At 38.5% G+C, this 19,766-nt stretch overlaps 1 protein-coding gene across 1 annotated transcript in view; it reads left to right on the top strand.

The window, feature by feature from the left end:
* The first annotated feature begins 2,016 nt into the window (after nt 1–2,016).
* The window catches only part of bbs4.S (Bardet-Biedl syndrome 4 S homeolog), a 37,732-nt gene continuing 19,982 nt past the window's right edge, over nt 2,017–19,766 (top strand). The window contains exons 1-10 of the mRNA XM_018255604.2: nt 2,017–2,861; nt 4,276–4,393; nt 4,537–4,671; nt 6,070–6,112; nt 6,796–6,875; nt 8,842–8,905; nt 9,166–9,277; nt 15,135–15,207; nt 16,041–16,094; nt 17,656–17,783. Coding sequence (XP_018111093.1) covers nt 4,648–4,671; nt 6,070–6,112; nt 6,796–6,875; nt 8,842–8,905; nt 9,166–9,277; nt 15,135–15,207; nt 16,041–16,094; nt 17,656–17,783 — 578 coding nt within the window. The 5' untranslated portion in view covers nt 2,017–2,861; nt 4,276–4,393; nt 4,537–4,647. The remainder of the gene's footprint in view (nt 2,862–4,275; nt 4,394–4,536; nt 4,672–6,069; nt 6,113–6,795; nt 6,876–8,841; nt 8,906–9,165; nt 9,278–15,134; nt 15,208–16,040; nt 16,095–17,655; nt 17,784–19,766) is intronic.

Genomic DNA, 19,766 nt, shown 5'->3' with positions numbered 1-19,766 from the left:
AAGTACAAGTAGCCGTGCTGAAAATCTTGTTTACATTAGATGGTCATCAGTTTGATACACTTTGAGCTGTAGATGTGTTTTAACAAAAAATGTAAAAAGTGATATCTCTTCAGATCTAACATACTGAAGGAACAAATTAAACTGTTGTAACCTTTACCTAGACATACAGGAACAACTTTATATCCTCAGAACTGCATCACAAACAATTTATTTCTCGCCCTAATGACTCGGCTGTGCCATCTTGCCTGCAGTCTCTGTGGTTCCTGATGACTGCTCCAACAGTACTGTTTATGTCCAGTAATAAAACGTATTGAGCTGGAGCATCTGTAAGAAGAGGGTGTACAGACCAGCACATACAGGTTAGCAACTAGGATTCCTTGCACTTTCATGTATAGCTAAAAAATCATTGCAAAATAGATTACAAGAATAGATTTGGAATTTTACTTTCTCACCAGAATTGCCAAAGAGCCTTTTTTAATTGGTGCAGACAGAACATGATTACAGACTTCTTTGTATTATGGAAAAGACACTCATTTCAAAAATGGAATAACTTGGAAATGGGAAACCTTTAATTTTTATTTTATGCAAGGAACTGTAAAGAATTTCCAATAAAGGCTGATACAGCTCTCTAAAATGGGACACTATCAGCAGCCCTAAGTTTTTATTTATTTTTTAACAATAGAAAAATCCACAAACCCTTTATAATAAATATAAAAACTGGATGACTAAAGCAAGAAATCTTTTTTTGTAGGTTTGGTATGTTCTAGAATGGCCCGTTCTAAGCAACATTTCAATCGGCCTTTATTATTTCATTTTTTTTTATTATAATTTTTGAATTCTATACCTTCTTCTTCTGACTCTTTTCAACTTTCAAATGGGGTTACCAACCAACCTCTTCTAAAAAAATAAATGCTCTGCAAGTCTGCACATTTATTGTTATTGGTACTTTTTATTACTCCTCTTTCTATTCAATCCTCTTCTATTCATATTCCAGTCTCTTGTTCAAATCAGTGTGTAGTTTTTAGGGTAATTTGAACCCTAGCAGCCAGATTGCTGAAATTGCAAACTGGAGAGCTGCTAAATAAAAAGAAAAACCGCTCAGAAACGCCAAATAAAAAATGAAAACCAGTTGCGAATTGTCTCAGAATATCACTCTCTACATACATCATACTAAGAGTTAATATGTAAAGTTGAACAACCCCTTTAGAGTAAACAAACAATGTGAAATGAAATACCTCTCCTTTTCCAGTGGTGACCAAAAGGTGTCCCTTGCATAAGCTATAAATTCAACTTTTTTAGTGTAGAGAGTACACATAAAAGACGTACGAGTACCAAATGCTCAAGTGAACACTTAATTATTTCAAGAAATCACGTTATACCAAGATTATGAAAGCATTCTACATTTATTCTGATCTTAGTAGCAGTTTGTTTATAAATCTAGGTGTCTGCAATCTTACTGTCTTTATAATTTACATTTTTATGGTGTGTAACTAGGGTTTGTGTCCACCTTATTGTCAGTAGTGCAACCACCAATACACAGCATTTGTGAGAAGAGAGGTCGTCAAAGGACTCTTTGCAAGAGATTCTTTGCAAAACTGTCCCACTGCTGCCCCCCCATAGCTTCTCTAACTTAAAGAGATACTGGCACCGAAAAATGGCAGCCCCCTCATACAGGAACATGGGGCATCAGATAGGTAATATAAAAGCATTGTGCAAATACTTTATGGCAAAGTTATAAGTAGCTTTCAAATGCATTATTTTATATATCTATCATAATATTGCCTTTGAAAGCTACTTACAGTATAACTTTGCCATAAAGTATTAGCACAATGCTTTTACATTACCTGTCTGGTGCAGCAGGGGTCCGTTAGCATTAGAAACTTTAACTGACTGGCTGAGATGAGACAGTCAGGTTGGCAAAACAGTCAGGTTTAGTAACTTCAACTAACAATTACTTACAAAAATAAACCTCTCTGCAAAAAAGATCAACATGACCTATAGGTAACCTTTAATGTACATTCATATTTCAAAAAGTTTTTTAGTGTCAGTATCACTTTAAGGTAGCCATAGACGCATCTGTCGGAGGAAAGATCATAATTGTATATTGCCACCTTTATGTCAGGGCACACACTTGAGCAGATTAGTCGCCCAGTGACATCTCTTCGGGGCAACTAATCTCCCTGAACTTTATCAAAATAGAATCATAAACAATAGAAGGTAAAGATAATGCAATAAATCCCTCAGGTCTCAAGGTAAAGAACTCACCGGTTTAGAGAAGTGGTCAAGGTGCACCGCCCTGAACCTTCAGCTGAGGAAGTGCATAACCATATAGAAAAATTGAGCAGGAACTTCCAAGGACCATTCTTCCAGGAAGACTTTTCTGTTAAAAGGTACTTTATTTATTCTAGTGCACTAGGATGCAACCTAATGTGGATACTTAATTATAGGCTCACTTAATTATAGGCTATGATTTAGTACCCTATCAATATGAAACACGTTAGGTTGTATCCTAGTGCACTAGAATAAATAAAGTACCTTTAGCTGAAAAGTCTGCCTATAAATACTAGGGGAGGGTGCTGAGGGTACACAGGAGGCCTCTAAGGAAGTGTATGGTATACAAAAAAACACATTAGGTTGGGGTCAGGAATCCTACATGTAGTTTGGAGTTTTAAATCTGTATTGAATTTATTACAATTCTTATCCGTGCACTTTGTTTCTTGTGCTGCCTGGAGTGACTAGCTGTGAGCATTAGGACCCTGCAGGCACCTGGTGGAACGTCAGGCTCAGTTGCCTTGGTGACGGACACTCTTTCCATCCATAAACACTGTCAGGGCGAGATGGCGGAGGAGCAGCAAGTGGTGGTAGGTATATAGGTGGTTGATAGAAATAGGTATTATCACAATGGTTATTTAAAGGAGAAACAAATTATTAAAAAAAAACCTACCCCACATACACCCCCTTCCCTCCCCCCCCCAGCCTAGCTGCTACCCTGGGCAAATGCCCCCAACTTTTTACTTACCCCCTCGGTGCAGATTCAGGGATTGGAGTTCATGGCAGCCATCGTCGGGGTCTTCATATCTTCTTCCGCTGCTTCGTCAATTTCCGTCTATTTCGGTGCATGCGCAGTTGTCGAAAACTGGGAAATTGCTCCAACTGCTCTCGTTGTCAGATTACCAAAGACCCAGAAGATAGCTGCCATGAACTCCAATCCCTGAATCTGCACCGAGGGGGGTGGGTGTAGGGTTTTTTTTAAGAAGGGGTTTGTTTCTCCTTTAATCATATTGAGAATGCCGTACCAACCGCTGCTTTCCTTGGGATTTTATTCATCCCCTTTTACACCATTATTGTACTGATAGTATTTGAGATGTTTGCTGCCCCCATTTTACAAATGTAGAAATACAATACAATACGATTGTCAGATTGTATGAATCATGAAAATCCAGCTGGAGGGGTTGCATTAATGTATGTGCTGCTTGTTTGCAAAATGGTTGCAGCCCAGGAACGTACAGGAGACTTAAGCTGGCCATAGACGCAAAGATCTGATCGTATGAATCGAGGATTCGTACGATTTTCGAACCGTGTGTGGATATTCCCGACATTTTTCGTCCGGCGGAGATCGGTCGTTTGGTCGATCGGACAGGTTAGAAAATTTCTGTCGGCTGCCGATAATATCTCTGCGTGTATTGCCGATCATACGATTTTCAGTGGGAGACTGTCACTAGCTTTGGTTGGACATAGATATCGTACGATTGCTGTCAGGGGCAGTACATTGCTGATCTGTTCTTTAACTTAAGGTGGCCATACACGGGCAGATAAAGCTGCCGATATCGGCCGTTTGGACCGACTTGACAGCTTATCTGCCCGTGTATGGGGGCTTCCGACGGGTCTTCCCGATCGATATCTGGCCACGATATCGATCGGGAAGGTTGGATTTTTACCCGACCGACCCGTCGGAGCCGCTTCGTAATTCGATCGTTCGGCCATACGGCCGAAAGTTCGAATTACCCCCGATATAGCCATGCAGTTTAGTGGCATATCGGGGAAAGATCCGCTCGTGTGGCGATGTCGCCAAACTAGCGGATCTTGGAGTCTATGGCCACCTTAATCTGACTGGTAAGACTTTGATCTGAATGGTTATTGGCGGGTCGGGAGATGGGAAAGTCCGATCGTACGATGATTCGTACGATCGGATCTTTGCATCTATGGCCAGCTTAACACTGTCTGATTTTTAAATCTGTATTGAATTGATTGCAATTCTTATCCGTGGGAGTATAGTGAGTGGAGAAACCAGCTGTGAGCATTAGGACCCCGCAGACACCTGGTGGCCAATCACGTGGGTGGAAGGAAGGCAAGCTGAATCGGTGCACTTGTATTTTCCACTGACACATAAATGGTAAGAGTCCTGTGAGAACTGGAAACAAGTAACTTCTGTATGATGCACTGAAAGGATATGGAAGGACGGAGTGTTATATAATTCTCTTCTTTCTTTTATTTCTGAAATGCAATGTGTGTGTGACACGGGAACCAATCGTGCAGCATCTTGTTTCTACTCGAGTCTCCTTGCTCAGCGCACAGAGTGGAAGGTGCTTAGGCTAAGTTGCCTTGGTGACGGACACACTTAACGACTGTAAAGACAGTCAGGGCGAGATGGCGGAGGAGCTGCAAGTAGTGGTAGGTATATAGGCCAAAGTAGGGTTTGTTATCACAATGGTTATTTGATTGTAATGAGGATACTTAACCCACATAGTTACATAAACGCGCTGCTTTATTCAGGATTTTATTCATCCCTCTTTACACCAATATCAGAGGAGACCCCCTAGCACCCTTGCTGCCTGAGGCGACTTGCTGCTGCGCTCCCCTCCTGCACTGAGCTGAAGGAGATCTAGGGTGCTAGCGCAGGGAAGTGCAATTGCGCTCTCTGTCATTCAAGAGCTGACTTTCCAGTTTGACATTTTTCCCTTTCCTGGTAACCAGTGGCCTTTCTTAACTTGCCTCATTGGCGCAGCACCCCTGAATTATTATAGCATTTGAGATTTTTGCTGCAACCGTTTTACAAATATACAATAAGATAACATCTGTTCCTCTTCCTGCGGCCTCCTTTCCCAGTCTGTACAGGGGAGCCTGCAGCGGCTAGGAATCACTGTTGGCATATTCTCCTCACTACCTGTCACTCATTCTAATGTTATTTACTGTTCTGTATATGTTATATACTCTTTCTGATGCACAATGAGCAAGAACAGTTCAGTGTTAACGGGGTTGTTCACCTCTCAATTAAACTTCAATATAATGTAGAGAGTGATATTCGGAGACAATTTGCAATTGTTTTTTATTATTCATGTGTTTTGAGTTATTTAGCTTTATATTCAGCCACTCTCCAGTTTGCAACCTGGTTGCTAGGTCCAAATTACCCTGGCAACTATGCATTCACTTGAATAAGAAACTGGAATATGCAAGGGGGATGGTCTGAATAGAAAGATGAGTAATAAAAAGTACCATTAACAATAAATGTATGGCCTTTGTTTTTTTAGATGGGGTCAGTTTGAAAGCTGGAGTCAGAATAACAAGGCAAATAACTAAAAAAGCTATAAAAAATAAATAATGAAGACCAATTGAAAAGTTGCTTATAATTGGCCATACATACATATACACAATAAAAGTTAGCTTAACAGAATCGGTAGCAGGCGGGGAGAGGTTTTTGAACACCGGTATTTTCAGCTGGTGACATCAACAAAGTTCCCCCTGTACAATTAGCCCAGGGGGTCTGCATCCTTTCTTATCTGTGAACTACTTTCAGATGTAAAAAGAGTTGGGGAGCAACAAAATCATAAAAAATGTTTGGGCACTGACAAATAAAGGTTGTAATTGGCCATTTGGTAACTGGCAGTCAACAGTAGGCTCTGTTTGGCAGTACATCTGGTTTTTATGCAACCAAAACTTGCCTACAAGCCAGGAATTCAAAAATAAGTAGCCACTGGAAGCAACATGCAATGGGTTGGTGAGCAACATGTTTCTCATGAGCCACTGGTTTGGGACCACTGTATTAGCATAAGACTCATTGTTTTCTTGCAGGGCCCTCAAGAATCTGGTTTGAGAAAATCCCGTGTCAAGAAAGGTTGGTGTCAGGGTTGACGTTCTAAATCAGTTTCAATTAGAACGCAAATACAAGGAAGCACTTTTACATTTTTTCTGCCTCTATAACATGGATATATAAGTGAATTGTAAGCCACCAATGAGCTGCATACTGAAAGTCTTTGCAAAGGGTTAATATTATTATTATTATCATCATAATTTATATAGCCCTACATATTGCATAGTTCACAGACATTGATATGTCATAAAGATTCTATTCAGGCTCGGAACCCAGTGGAAGCAATGCTAACTGGTATGTCAATATGACACCCTTTTCATACGAAAATTTCTGTTTGCAGGGCTGCATCATTGCAAAGACAATGAATATCTTCATCAGACAACTAGAGGAATAGCTTTAGCTCTTTGATTTCTATACAAACAAACTCCACATAGTCTGTATAGTAGAGATAGTGATAGTTGTTTATGAACTTCATAGTGTCTTGTTATCTGATACATCTTAAATTGTTTTCAGATATTAGTTTTGCTTATTTTACTATATGTAATTAATGTTTTATACATGTAATGAATAATTATAGTGTCTATAGTATTACTCTAAGAAATCATCATTAACATCATTAGTTTTGGTTTTCCGTTCCCATACCCACACAGCTATTTGTTAGGCATGTAACTATAAATTCTAAATTATTCTCCCTAATCTTGTCACAGTACCGGAGCTTCCCATCCTAGAGAGACGCAACTGGTTGATCCATTTACACTATGTAAGAAAAGATTATGACTCATGTAAGGTAAGGGGTTATTGTTTTTTTTATGTATCTAAATTATTTTGCATTTTCCTAATAAATTACATTTAATTATGCCAATTTTAAACATGTCATTATGACATCCCATCACCAACATGTATGCAGTGCATTGGGCACTGCATCCCTGATTTACCTAATCTGTAAATCTGTAATCCCTTCAGTTTCTTAAAATGCTCATTAAAATATATTTGCATTGGTTATTTTTTACAGGATGTTCCATCATATGTCTTGTGCTGATTATCTCCCCACCGCGGATATTGTTAAAATAAAGATAATGATCTCTGCATTTATAAAGCTCCCCTGTCTCAAATTTACAGATGAGGAAAAGCTCACTATAAAAGAGACTAATATGGGAAAGATAATTTTATTAGCTGTTATCTTGTCCTCCCATAATTGCCACCATCTGCTCTGCATTGACCTTTAGGCTAGGGCCACAGGGGCCAAAATCAGCTGAAATACACTGATTGATTTCAGCCATACCACCGGCAGGCTAAGGGCTCTTACACATGAGCGTTTTTACCTGCGCTCCCCTGCGTTCCATTTTTCGGCGTTCAGCCGCAGGGGAGCGCAGGAATAGACGCATTTAATTATTTCAAATGGGGCTGTACTCACACAGGCGCATGTAGGCGCCGAACGCAGGTTGAGACGCAACATGCTGCATTTTTCCTGCGTTCGGCGCCTACATGCGCCTGTGTGAGTACAGCCCCATTTGAAATAATTAAATGCGTCTATTCCTGCGCTCCCCTGCGGCTGAACGCCGAAAAACGGAATGCAGGGGAGCGCAGGTAAAAACGCTCATGTGTAAGAGCCCTAAAGGCTGTGTATTTCAGCTACCTGATTTCAGCCCCCATGTGGCCCAAGGCTTATGGTTAGGTTGAATATGGAATGTGTCTGATTAAATTGAAATATTTGTTTGTGTGCCACATTTATTTATAAAGAGCAACTAAATTGTGCAAGTAAAGATGCACGTAAAAATTGCTTTTTCACTGCAGGTAAAGTCGATATAGTAGTACAGGTCACAGTCAGCTGGAAATTCAGTAGACATAATGACTAAAAAATCCTAGTTCTTTAGCTCTTTTTGTACTGATAATAATTGAGTGCTTGAACGTTGATTACTACTGGAAGAATAATCCCACCTGAAAAAAATGTTTGGTACCAGACCTATAGGATTTGGTGAGAGTTATGTGCACACTACTGTAATTTTAAGACATTCCACAACCATAAAAAGGTTGCACTCTTTATTTTATTGTATCACCCTGGTTCTGGGGATAAAATAGAAGGAAATGTTTTGCTATAATGTAAGTATAATGTAATAAATATAATAGAATACCAAGTTGAGTTTGTATTGTCTTAAGTTTGTAACATGACACAATTATATATTAAATGTGTATTAATTGTGATTCTCTTACAAAAATAAATCATTTATATTCCCTACTGCATGACATTTATATGATGGAGATGATAGTGTCAGCCTGTGTACTGAATTGTGAGATGAGATATTCTGAATCCATGGTGCATGCATTTATGGCCATATTCTGATTTACTTGTTGGCATCTGATTTTGCCTTACAGATACTGTTACAAAGATTAGGTGTTTGACAGCAACCTATGAGATGCTAGTTGTAACGGTTAGAATATATAATATATATTAATTAGAATATATTTAACAACAAAGTAGGACTGTAAGATAAAGGGTTGCCTTCTAGATTTAAAGGAAATACACCCTTTCTGTGAGATGAACCGCATTCAGCATTTGTCAGAAGTTAGGTTGAGATTATAACTGGTTGAATCATTGGGATGCATCCATATAAAATATGTTTTTGTTTCTTAAAACAGTTGCTTATTGCTTGTTACAACTGTGCTCACCTTTGGGACTTTGTGTACTGCTTGAACTAAATGTGTGTGGTGTAATTGACTGCAAGTGCTAGGTGTATAATGTTGTACTTTTTCAGGTGGCGATTAAGGAGCAGCTGCAGGCCACTCAGGGAGTATGTGAATATGCAATATATGTGCAAGGTGAGTGACTGTTACATTACTGAATTTAAATGGTCTATACCAGTGTTTTTGTTTGGTTCTTCCTGGTTAACCTTTCTTCATTGTTACACCAGGAGTGTCCATCTTTTTGCTCTGCAGCTGCCATTTCTCCTGCTTCCAATATGTCTTTCATTTGTCCTTCCCTTTGCTTCATATCAGCCTTTTATCTTCTTTTCTAATTTAGTTGTGACACTTATTCTCCATTCCTAACCATCTGTCATTCATGCACCCTCTGTTTCTAGCATTAATCCTCAGACTGGAAGGAAAAATTCAGGAGTCCCTAGAGCTTTTTCAGACATGCGCAGTCCTGAATCCAACCAGCTCCGATAACCTGAAACAAGTTGCTCGATCTTTGTAAGATAAATATATATATGATCTTCCTAAATGTGTTGTTTTCTGCTCATCTCCGTTTCTTTTTCATCCAACTTCCTTACCAGTTAGAAAGTGCAAAAGATAGTTGCTAAAGCCACTTGACTTAGCATTATAAATAACAGTTGGAGAGACACACCCTAAAACTTAATTGTGCCAGCTGTTTGGATCCATTGTAAACCATGTGCCTCTTATACATACCCTTGGGCTTGACCCATAGGCATGTAGAATGAACACAATGTTCATTACACCAATTAAATAAAAATCAAATCAGTTATGGACAAACTTCATAGTTGAAATAAGGATATAAAAAGTAAACACACACATAGAATTTGATAAATTCATATACCTGAAATACATGTGATCCCTTTCAAGTTAACATAAAATGATAAACCCAGATTTATCAGATAAAGGAAGCAAAATATGTGAAATGTACAGCTAATTCTTCTTTCAGTGGAAATATTTAGCAACATAAAAGCCTTTAATACAGTTTGAACACCTGTTTGGAAATGTTTTATATGTGACATCTACCCCCTTCTCCTTATTCTTTACGCTTCTTCTATATTAGTTAATCCTCTTCTGAGATTACAAAGGTGCTAGAGATTATTCTGCAACAGCTGACAACTGAGTCTCTGCAAGGGTTTAATTTAAAGGAACACCACTGCTAAAATGCAGATTACTGCAGTTGTCTTGCAGCATCCAGAGAATTTTAAAGGAACAGTCAAAAACATAAAAACATAAAAAAAATGTGTTATAAAGTAATACAAATATAATGCAGTGTTGCCCTGCACTGTTAAAACTGGTGTGTTTGCTTCAGGAACACTACTATAGTAAGTCAAAGGAGAAAAGGATCAGGTTACACAGCAGATAAGCTCTGTAAAACATAATGGTGTTATCTGTTATCCACTATTTATCCTGTGCCATAACGCCTTTTTTCAATTTCTGCCATTGCTACACAGCAGCTTGTTTATATGAACTATAGTTCTAATACTGGATACAAATATTTTTTTTCATATTGTCCGTCACAGAACTGTTACCTGGAATTGAAAAAATGTATCCATATCAGTGCACTTTCAGTTTCTAGTGCTAACCTTCGTAGCTCCAGAATAAGGGTTTACAGGGTCCTACAGGCTGTACCCCATTGGGAGACCACTGCCCTACAATACAGTAACATTTACAAGAGAAATATCTACACAAATTGAAGTGTGAAATACTACAGTACACGTGATTTCGCATTACTTAATATTCACATCTATACCTTTTTAAAAGCAAACATCTTATTGGTTGTTTTATGTTCCTGGATCAGGGCCAATTAGTGCATCTTATTACTTAGACTTTTGGTCTAACCAAAAATTGGTCAACAATGTTTGTAAATAAACATGGAATTGGTCAAACATCTTTAGTAGAAGTCAGTGCTGCAAAATATGTTGGTGCTATATATATAAATATATATATATATATATATATATATATATATATATATATATATATATATATATATATATATATATATATACATACAAACAAACTTTTGCTGGAGTGCCCACACCTCTGACAATGGTTAATTCGAGGTGCTCGATCAATGTTTAAGGAATAAGTAATAGAGGATCCGCACTCTCATTTTCATTTCAAAGTGATAGCTTTTATTTTCACATCACAATCCGACGTTTCGGTCCCTCCTGGGGACCTTTCTCAAGGATAATGTGCACAAACAGTGTAACCAATTAAATACCCTCCCCCTCCAGTGAATTTGGCGCCCTCCTGACGTCATAAGTCCATATATAGTCATTAGAATAAACATTTTCTTCCTTTTGTTGAAGAACCTGTGTGTCCTTATTTTCTTGCACCACTAGGTGTTAGTGCTGAGCTTGTAAGTGTCCATATATAACCACATTTCCTATTACTTCCATAGGAAACATTGTTGCAAAGTATAAGGTGTTACAAAAGAAACAAAAAATGAAAGAATATAAACATAAAAGAAACACATTACTCACAGGGTTGAGACATTTTCACACCTTATTTTGGCACATTCCTGTGTGGTTAAGAGACACAATTAGTATCACCATTATATTTCGTTCAGTTTCAAGTTAGGAAACAATTAAGTTGTAGCTGCCCATTCAGTCCCTTAGGAATAACACAATCAAGTTCATATATCCAAAACGCCTCACGTTTTAATAGCATTTTATCTATATCTCCACCTCTTGGGGGTTTAGGTATGTGGTCTATTGGCATGCATTTGAAGGCAGATGGATCATGTCGTGCTTCACGCCAGTGTTTTGCTACTGGCTGCTGTGCGATGTCCTGTTTTTTTGGATCAATTTTCCTATCAGGATCTAGTGCTGCCCTAATGCTGGCTCGATGCATATTTATCCTTTCCTTTAATTGCCTAACAGTTTTGCCACAATATATGAGGCCGCATGGGCATTTAATGATATACACTACTGCTGTTGATGTGCATGTCAATTTGTGTTTTATCTCGTATTTTTTACCTGTTCTTGGGTGTCTAAACTCTTTTCCCAAGATTAGTGTGTTACATATGATGCAACCTGTACATTTATACACTCCTGGTTGCGCTGATAGGAAGTGTTGCACTTGAGGTTTAGTGTATTTATCTGTTGGGTCTGATGGACTTAGATGTTCTTTAAGGTTTGTACTTCTTGAATAACTGAACCTTGGCTTTCTAGGGACCTTATTTTTCATTGTTTCATCGGTGGCAACTATTTCCCAATGATTTGAGACTATGTCTTTGATAGTTTTACTGTGGGGGTTGTATTTGCTCACATAGTAAATGTCTTTCCGATTGCCTTGTTGGGATTGCTGATCTCTGTTTTGCAGTAACTGCTCACGTGCCATGGCCATCACCATGCCCCTGGTATCTTTGATCAATTGTTCGGGATAACCCCTTTCCAAAAATTTGGCACACATTCTGTCTAAATCTATTTCTTTTTGTTTCGGATCACTGTCTATCCGAACTACTCGTATCATTTGTGACTTGGGGAGGGAATTGAGAAGATGTTTAGGGTGATGGCTTTTATAGTGTAGTATTTCTATCTGTAGTTTTAGTAAAAATCCGTGTCTGCAGCCTGCCATTTTGTTTGTACAATTCAACATCTAAAAAACTCAATTGTTGGGAGTTGTAGTTCAACGTTAGCTTGATGGGTGTATTTAAATTATTAAGGCCATCTACATATATTTTTAGCTCATCTGCTGTTCCCGTCCATATAAAGAACAGGTCATCTATGTAGCGCCTGTAGAAACTGCCAAACTGTTTGAACGATTTATGTCCATAAATATGTTCATTTTCAAAATCACACATAAAAGCATTAGCATACACAGGTGCTACTTTTGAACCCATGGCTGTCCCAGTCCGTTGTATATAATATTTGGTCTCAAACTTAAAATAATTCTTTTGCAACACAAAGTCCAATAACTGTAAAATATATTCCACTGGTGGCCCATTGTATGCAGGATTATGCAAAATTAACTTTCGCACTGCTTCTATGCCCATAGCGTGTGGAATGCAGGTATACAAACTTTGTATGTCCATCGTGACCAGTGTTGTTTCGTCAATAGGCATATCAATACTCCCTATTACATTTAAGAAGTCAGTGGTGTCTTTTAGATAACTACTGGTTGCGGTGATGCATGGTTGAAGCAAAATGTCCAGATATTGTGCAATCTTTTCGTTGAGAGACCCAGTAGATGAAATAATCGGTCTCCCTTTCACAATTTTTGTGTATTTTCGGTAGGGTGTATATAACTGGAACGGTGGGATTTTCTGGTATCAAATAGCTCCCCATTTCTTTTGTGATCCAACCCTGTGCTACTCCCATTTGTATGAGGGCCTTAAGTTCCCCTTTAAATTTTTCAGTGGGGTCAAAAGTAAGCATCCCATAATTTTTGACTTCGGACAATTGGGACATTATTTCCTCCCTGTAGTAGCTGTAGTCTAGGATAACTAACGCTCCTCCCTTGTCAGCATTCTTAATAATGATGTCCTTATTGCTTTTTAGGGACTTAATGGCTTCCTTTTCAACAGGGGTTAAGTTCCCTCTCCATTTTCGTGTGTTGCGGACTTCCGGTAACATGTCATTGTTCAATAATCTATGGAAAATCTTTATTGCAGGGTTATTACTAGGGGGATCATAGGTACTTTTAGGTTTAAAGGTCCGCTCATGGGGGTCAGTGTGTGTAATAACTGTTTCATGTCCCTGTTCCATCTGTGTGCCGTCCAATCCACCCTCATTATTGCTAAATACTTCCATAAGTCTGAGTTGGCGAGTACATTTATAGTTATCTACAACCCGTTCAAAAGGGTGAGTACTCACCGATGGTACAAAGCTTAGTACCTTCTGTAGCACAGCCATTTCAGAGGCAGTAGGCTGATACGATGAGAGGTTGAAGATCAGGTCCTTTTGTTGGTTTGCCTCCCTTGCCTTTGCGGTCGAGTGCGGACCTGTGCGTCTCCTACCACCCCTGCGGGTGGTTTTCCAGGATCTTTGGTGGCGCCTGCCTGACCTAAAAAAGGCGCTGCGACAGGTGAAGCTGTGCCACAATCCTCCGGTCCTCTGTGCGTATATATACTATATATATATATATATATATATATATATATATATATATATATATATATATATATATATATATATATATATATATATATATATATATACATACATGTTAATAGTAATAAATGCCCCCACCCCCTCTTAGTTAGGAACACGTACAGTGTACTCTTTTATTACTATAGGGAGAAAGGAAAATACTTTTAAAAATTTTAAATCTTTGGATATTTTAAATATTTTAAATATTTCGATGCATGCAAACATTTCTGATAAAAGGTGGAAATATATAACCACAGATAGAATGAACTGATGCTGTTGCTGTAAAAATAATTCAAATCATTAAAGCCCTGTGACAAGTACAGGAAGGAAACATCAAAAACACAACTCATAAAATGCAGGAAGTAACAATATAACTCACCCTGTATTTATTTGGAACATGCTGATATAAAGCAACACCCTAGAGTTTTTTCCAATTGATTAGAAGATAGTAATCCTGCACTTCATGCCAATGAAACTCTTTTACACACCCTGCACTAACTCTTACATGATGAGACAGGCACCTGGACCATGACTGTAACTTCATCATGTTATTTATTTGACTTTTTTTTATCCAGAATGTTTGGGACCTGGGGTTTTCCGGATAATAGATCTTATGTAATTTGGATCTTTATGCCTTAAGTCTGTTAAAAAATCATGTAAACATTAAATAAACCCAATAGGCTGCTTTTTAAGGATATCTTAATATCTTAATTATCTCAATAAGGATATCTTAGTTGGGATCAAGTACAAGCTAATATTTTATTATTACAGAGAAAAGGGGATGGCCTTTCCGTAATTCGGAGCTGTCTGGATAACGGGTTTCTGGATAACAGATCCCATTTAAATATAGTCTGTCCCAAGTTTAGGAGCCTTCTCTCTTTTGTAATACAAGGGCAAGTACAAGATACAAGTCTTTGCTGGAAGCCAAGGAATGAAGGACAAACAGTGATCTTCAGAGACAGGGACATATAAAATATAAAGATATATTTCTTTTGCTATATTTAGGTCATAAAAAATTCTATATTCTCGCTGGAATAGATTAGAAAAGGGGAATATGCAGTTATATTAAACCTGTATTTTCAGTAGCTCTTCATGTATGGAGATGGGGGTTTGAGCATGGTGAACCTAAGTATCTTGCAAGTTTTAAAGGTAGCAATATGTAGAACAAAAATCAACATATTGTATATTAATATCCATTTTGTTTACTGTTCTCTTCTGCCCCTGCTCCTTTATTTCAGGTTTTTATTGGGAAAACATAAAGCGGCTGTTGAGGTTTACAATGAAGCAGCGAGACTTAATCAAAAGGATTGGGTAAGTGTGAAATGTTTCTTCTCTCCATCTTTAAAGGGGACCCGTCACCCAAAAAAATTATTCAAAATCCTATTTTATTAGATTAGTCAAGGAAAATGAACTTTAACTACACTATATAAATTATTTGAATCTTGTTTCCTTCAGTCTGGGATTTCAAAATGATAGAAAGCAGGCAGGAGCCATTTTGTGGACACTGTTATTAAGACAAGTCTTGTATCATCTCAGAATCTTGTTTGTGCACCAGAATGGGGGACCCGATGTCCACCCTCATGTCCTGACCACACAATTATATGGTAAAGAGAACGGGGGAATGTGGGGAGAGCAGTGACATCTAAGAAGTGCTGAATTGAAAGTGAAAGTAATTGTCTGCCCCGCCTCTATGCCACGGGCATAGAGGAGGGGCAGACAATATTTGATTGACAGCTGAGATTTTTAAATGAGCTCACAACAGCTATGAATGCTTAAATAAAAAATAGAAATTGGATTTCATGTTTAATTTGAAAAGGACTTTTATTATACAGATTTTTGTGTCTGGGTGACAGGTCCACTTTAAGTGCAAGCCTCTTGACAAAAGTTATAAAATTGTGGCTAGCTTTAGCACAGACATTATTACTTTATCATTTCTAGTTGGCGTTACATGAAAAAAAATCCAAAGTGTACTAGACATTCTTTCATGTACAGTTGTCCACATAACACAGTGGTATAAAAATGAGCTTATCATGGAGTCAAAGTACTAAATTTGTATGCATAGGTAAATGTGTTCCCTAATACAGTCCTATATACTGTAGGTCCTACTGTATTAATGTCATCAGATACTGTATTTATTTTTGCAGGAGATATGTCACAATCTTGGAGTCTGCTACCTTTTTCTGAAAGATCTGAGCAAGGTGAGGATATAGGTGAAAGGGAATGATGCCAACAATTTGTTGTTTTGTGTTGGATTAAAAATGTCTGCGATTAGCAGGTAAGCAAATACATCGCAAAGCAGGATTTTAATTCCATTTTTAGATATTGAGAAGGAATAAATGTCATGTAGTGCATTAAACATTTGCCCAATTTTTTTTTTCTTTGGACATAAGAATAAAACATATATACAAAAGTGCATGCTTTTTGGTGTTTAGTCTGCCATCAACCTGCCTAAAATCACCAAGCATTTGCTGTAGCAAATTTGAAACTCTGCAAAATCCAGTTCAGGTGATTTTATTTAGATATTTCTCATCTGAAAAATGCGGCTGTTTTTTGGTTAAAGGGGTTGTTCACCTTCCAAAACTTTTCAGTTCAGTTGTTTTCAGATTGTTCCCCAGAAATAGACTTTTTTCAATTACTTTCTATTATTTATTTTTTACTGTTTTTCCAAAATCTGGTGTTTCAGTCTGGAAGCTTAGTAATTCAGGTGCTGACTGCATAAACACGAAGTGTAATTACATGCAACATGATTCACCTAGGCAGTAATGGGGGCTGGTAAAGCTGATTCATGGTGTTCTGATGCTGTGTTTTTAGTAAGGAAGAACTGTTGCTTGCAAATGCCCAAGCAAGTAGCAAGTAAGTAATCACTGTAAAAATCACAGAAATCTTTGATACGTAAATCTTTATGATCATTACCTTTGTCAAACTACTCTTGTTACAAATGAAATCCCTGTCGTATATATGAGCATATATGAGAAATATATGCTTCTGGCAGCTCCATTCATGTAAATACATGTCCAACAAAAATGTACCACTTATGACTAGGCCTTGTAAGAACCTTAGTGTGCTGATGCTTTACTGGTGAAGTTGCTATAAACTAAGTAGCCAGGATAAATATATATATATAGTCATAATATTATTGGAAGCATTAAAGGAATTATTCAGTGTAAAAATAAAAACTGGGTAAATAGGCTGCGCAAAATAAAAAAAAATGTTTCTAATATAGTTAGCCAAATATGTAATGTATTAAGACTGGAGTGACTGGATGTCTAACATAACAGAACATAGCCCAACTTCCTGCTTTTCAACTCTCTTGGTTTCCACTGACTGGTTACCTTGGTTAGCAGGCAGTAACCAATCAGAGACTTGAAGGGGGGCCACATGGGTCATATCTGTTGCTTTTGAATCTGAGCTGAATGCTGAGGATCAATTGCAAACACACTGAACAGATATGTACCATGTGGCCCCCCTTCAAGTCGCTGACTAGCTCAGAGTTAGAGAGCTGAAAAGCAGGAAGTTGTGTTCTGGCTATTATGTTAGACATCCAGTCACTCCAGCCTTTATACATTACATTTTTGGCTAACTAACTATATTAGATACATTTTTTATTTTGCACAGCCTATCTATTTACCCAGTTTTTATTTTCACACTGAACTATTCCTTTAAAGCATCACTGTTCAGCTCTTAGTTATTAGGATTACGTGTTAAGGCTGAAGTTCCAATCTAAAGGTATATCTATTTTTTTTTTCTTCTTGTCTACAGAGTAAGGAACAGCTAACTTTGGCACTGCAATTGCACAGACAAGATCTCAGCGCTATCACTCTTGGAAGGATACAGCTTCAAGAGGGAGATGTAGAAGGTGCTATTAAAACCTTCATGCAAGCTCTTCAGTGAGTTATACATGCATCATCTACATTATGCACGTTCTATAGTCAGCAGTCTTTAAAGCTACTGAAGCAGTTTATTGCCAATAGATTAGCCACAATAGTGCAAGCTACAACACTATATTTATATAGAATGCTTTACCATACAGCTCTTGAAGTGTTCTCTGTTTGTTTAGGATAGCAACTTTCATATTGGCTTGATGTGACATCACTTCCTGTCTGAGTCTCTCCCTGCTCTCTCATAGCTCTGGGTTCAGATTACAGCAGGGAGGGGAGTGGGAGAGGAGCAAACGGAGCATGCTCAAGGCTGTGCTCTGGAGGTTTAAGCTGAAAACAGGAAGTCTGATACAGAAGTCCATGTATACACAATAGAAACAAAGATATGTGGTATTTCTTTTGACAGAGGACTCAGAGCAGCATTACTTTTAGGGTTTACTGGTGTATTTATATAGACCTTTCCGATGAAGCTTACTTCATTTTAGCCTTTCCTTCTCCTTTAATGTGAAAAACAAAACAGGATATCTATAAAACTGATTGATTTTCTGATGAAAGTATTCCTGCAAGAACAGGAATTTGTAAAAGCAATACCAGTGAATATTCACCCACCTAAATAAATACACTTTTGTAGAGCACATTGAATTACACTTGGGACAGATTCATAGAGAGTCATAAGTACATAGGGTCAGTTTTATCTGCCAGAGAATGGCAACTCTAAATTACCTTTTCTGTTGGAATTCATAAACCAAGGGTAATACAGCACTCTTCATTTTTAAGGGTTAGTAAGCTTAAATATGCTGTTGCTGAATTTAGGAAAACACTGTGTACCTAGATTGGTGCAATGTCTTTATACAGGCTGTTGGCAAACTGTTACGGTTATTATTTCTGTTTCTCCTTTTCTTTGTTATTTTACTGATATGCTGGTTATGACTGGTGTTTCTGCCCTCCTTGTTCACTTATTCTTTAAGAAAACTGTTACACGTTCATGTGGCTTTTTGGAGGAGATTAGTATTTAAAAAAATATTTAAAGAGGTTTGTGCTGGCAAAAGACTCCCTAAAAAACAAATACGTGTACTTGTTCCAATTCAAATACATTTATAAATAACTTTAAAAACATGGTTGAGCAGTTAGTGTTAGCGAGGGTGGAAGTCACGCAGGAAGCTAGCATAAGTAAGAATTCTGAGCAGTGGGAGGCAGAAAAAACAGCTCTGCAAACATTCCAAAAAAACTTGTGGCATGCCCATATCGCCCAGCCGAACCCAGGTCAATGCGCTCTCACCAACGGCGACCCCTTGAGCGGCCACTGCTAACTGTCTGGATACATATCTCACATACATGCTGCTGCGGGCTGAGCCCTACCCCCACGTCCCGCTATGGAAGCCAATGCATGCAGCCCATCAACATCGTAGGCATTGAGAACATCTGCGAGCTGGCGGCCCGGTTACTGTTCAGCGCCGTGGATTGGGCCAGGAACATCCCTTTCTTCCCGGACCTGCACATAACCGACCAGGTGGCTCTGCTGCGACTGACCTGGAGTGAGCTGGTTGTGCTGAACGCGGTTCAGTGCTCCATGCCCCTCCATGTGGCCCCTCTCCTTGCCGCTGCTGGACTCCATGCGAATATAAGGAACACAATTGCTGCCCTAACACAGCATTCAACTGAAGTTCTACACTGAACACACACCCAGCGGCAGCAGCGCAAGAGGAGGAGTAGGTATCGGCACCGGTTCTGCAAGGCAGGAATGGACGCGCTGCCCTCCTCTACCTTCCTGCACCCCTTGTGAAGCCAATGGGGAGCCCGCCGACATCGCATTCCTACTGCTGCTCCTGAGAGGATGAAGAAGAGCTGGAGAATGAGATGGGGGCAGAGCACATGCTGTCAGTAAAATAGTCAGGGAGGAGAAATCAAGTGCCACAGGATGGATGGTTGCCCTGTCGCCTTTTCTGAAGAGGAACGGAAGTGGAGTTTCTGTAAGTTATTTCTTAATAAAGG

This window comes from Xenopus laevis, chromosome 3S (genome assembly GCF_017654675.1).
Source record: "Xenopus laevis strain J_2021 chromosome 3S, Xenopus_laevis_v10.1, whole genome shotgun sequence".
NCBI classification, from domain to species: Eukaryota; Metazoa; Chordata; class Amphibia; order Anura; family Pipidae; genus Xenopus; species Xenopus laevis.
Note: the sequence above shows the minus strand (reverse complement) of the source record. Positions and strands in the feature narration are given on the sequence as shown.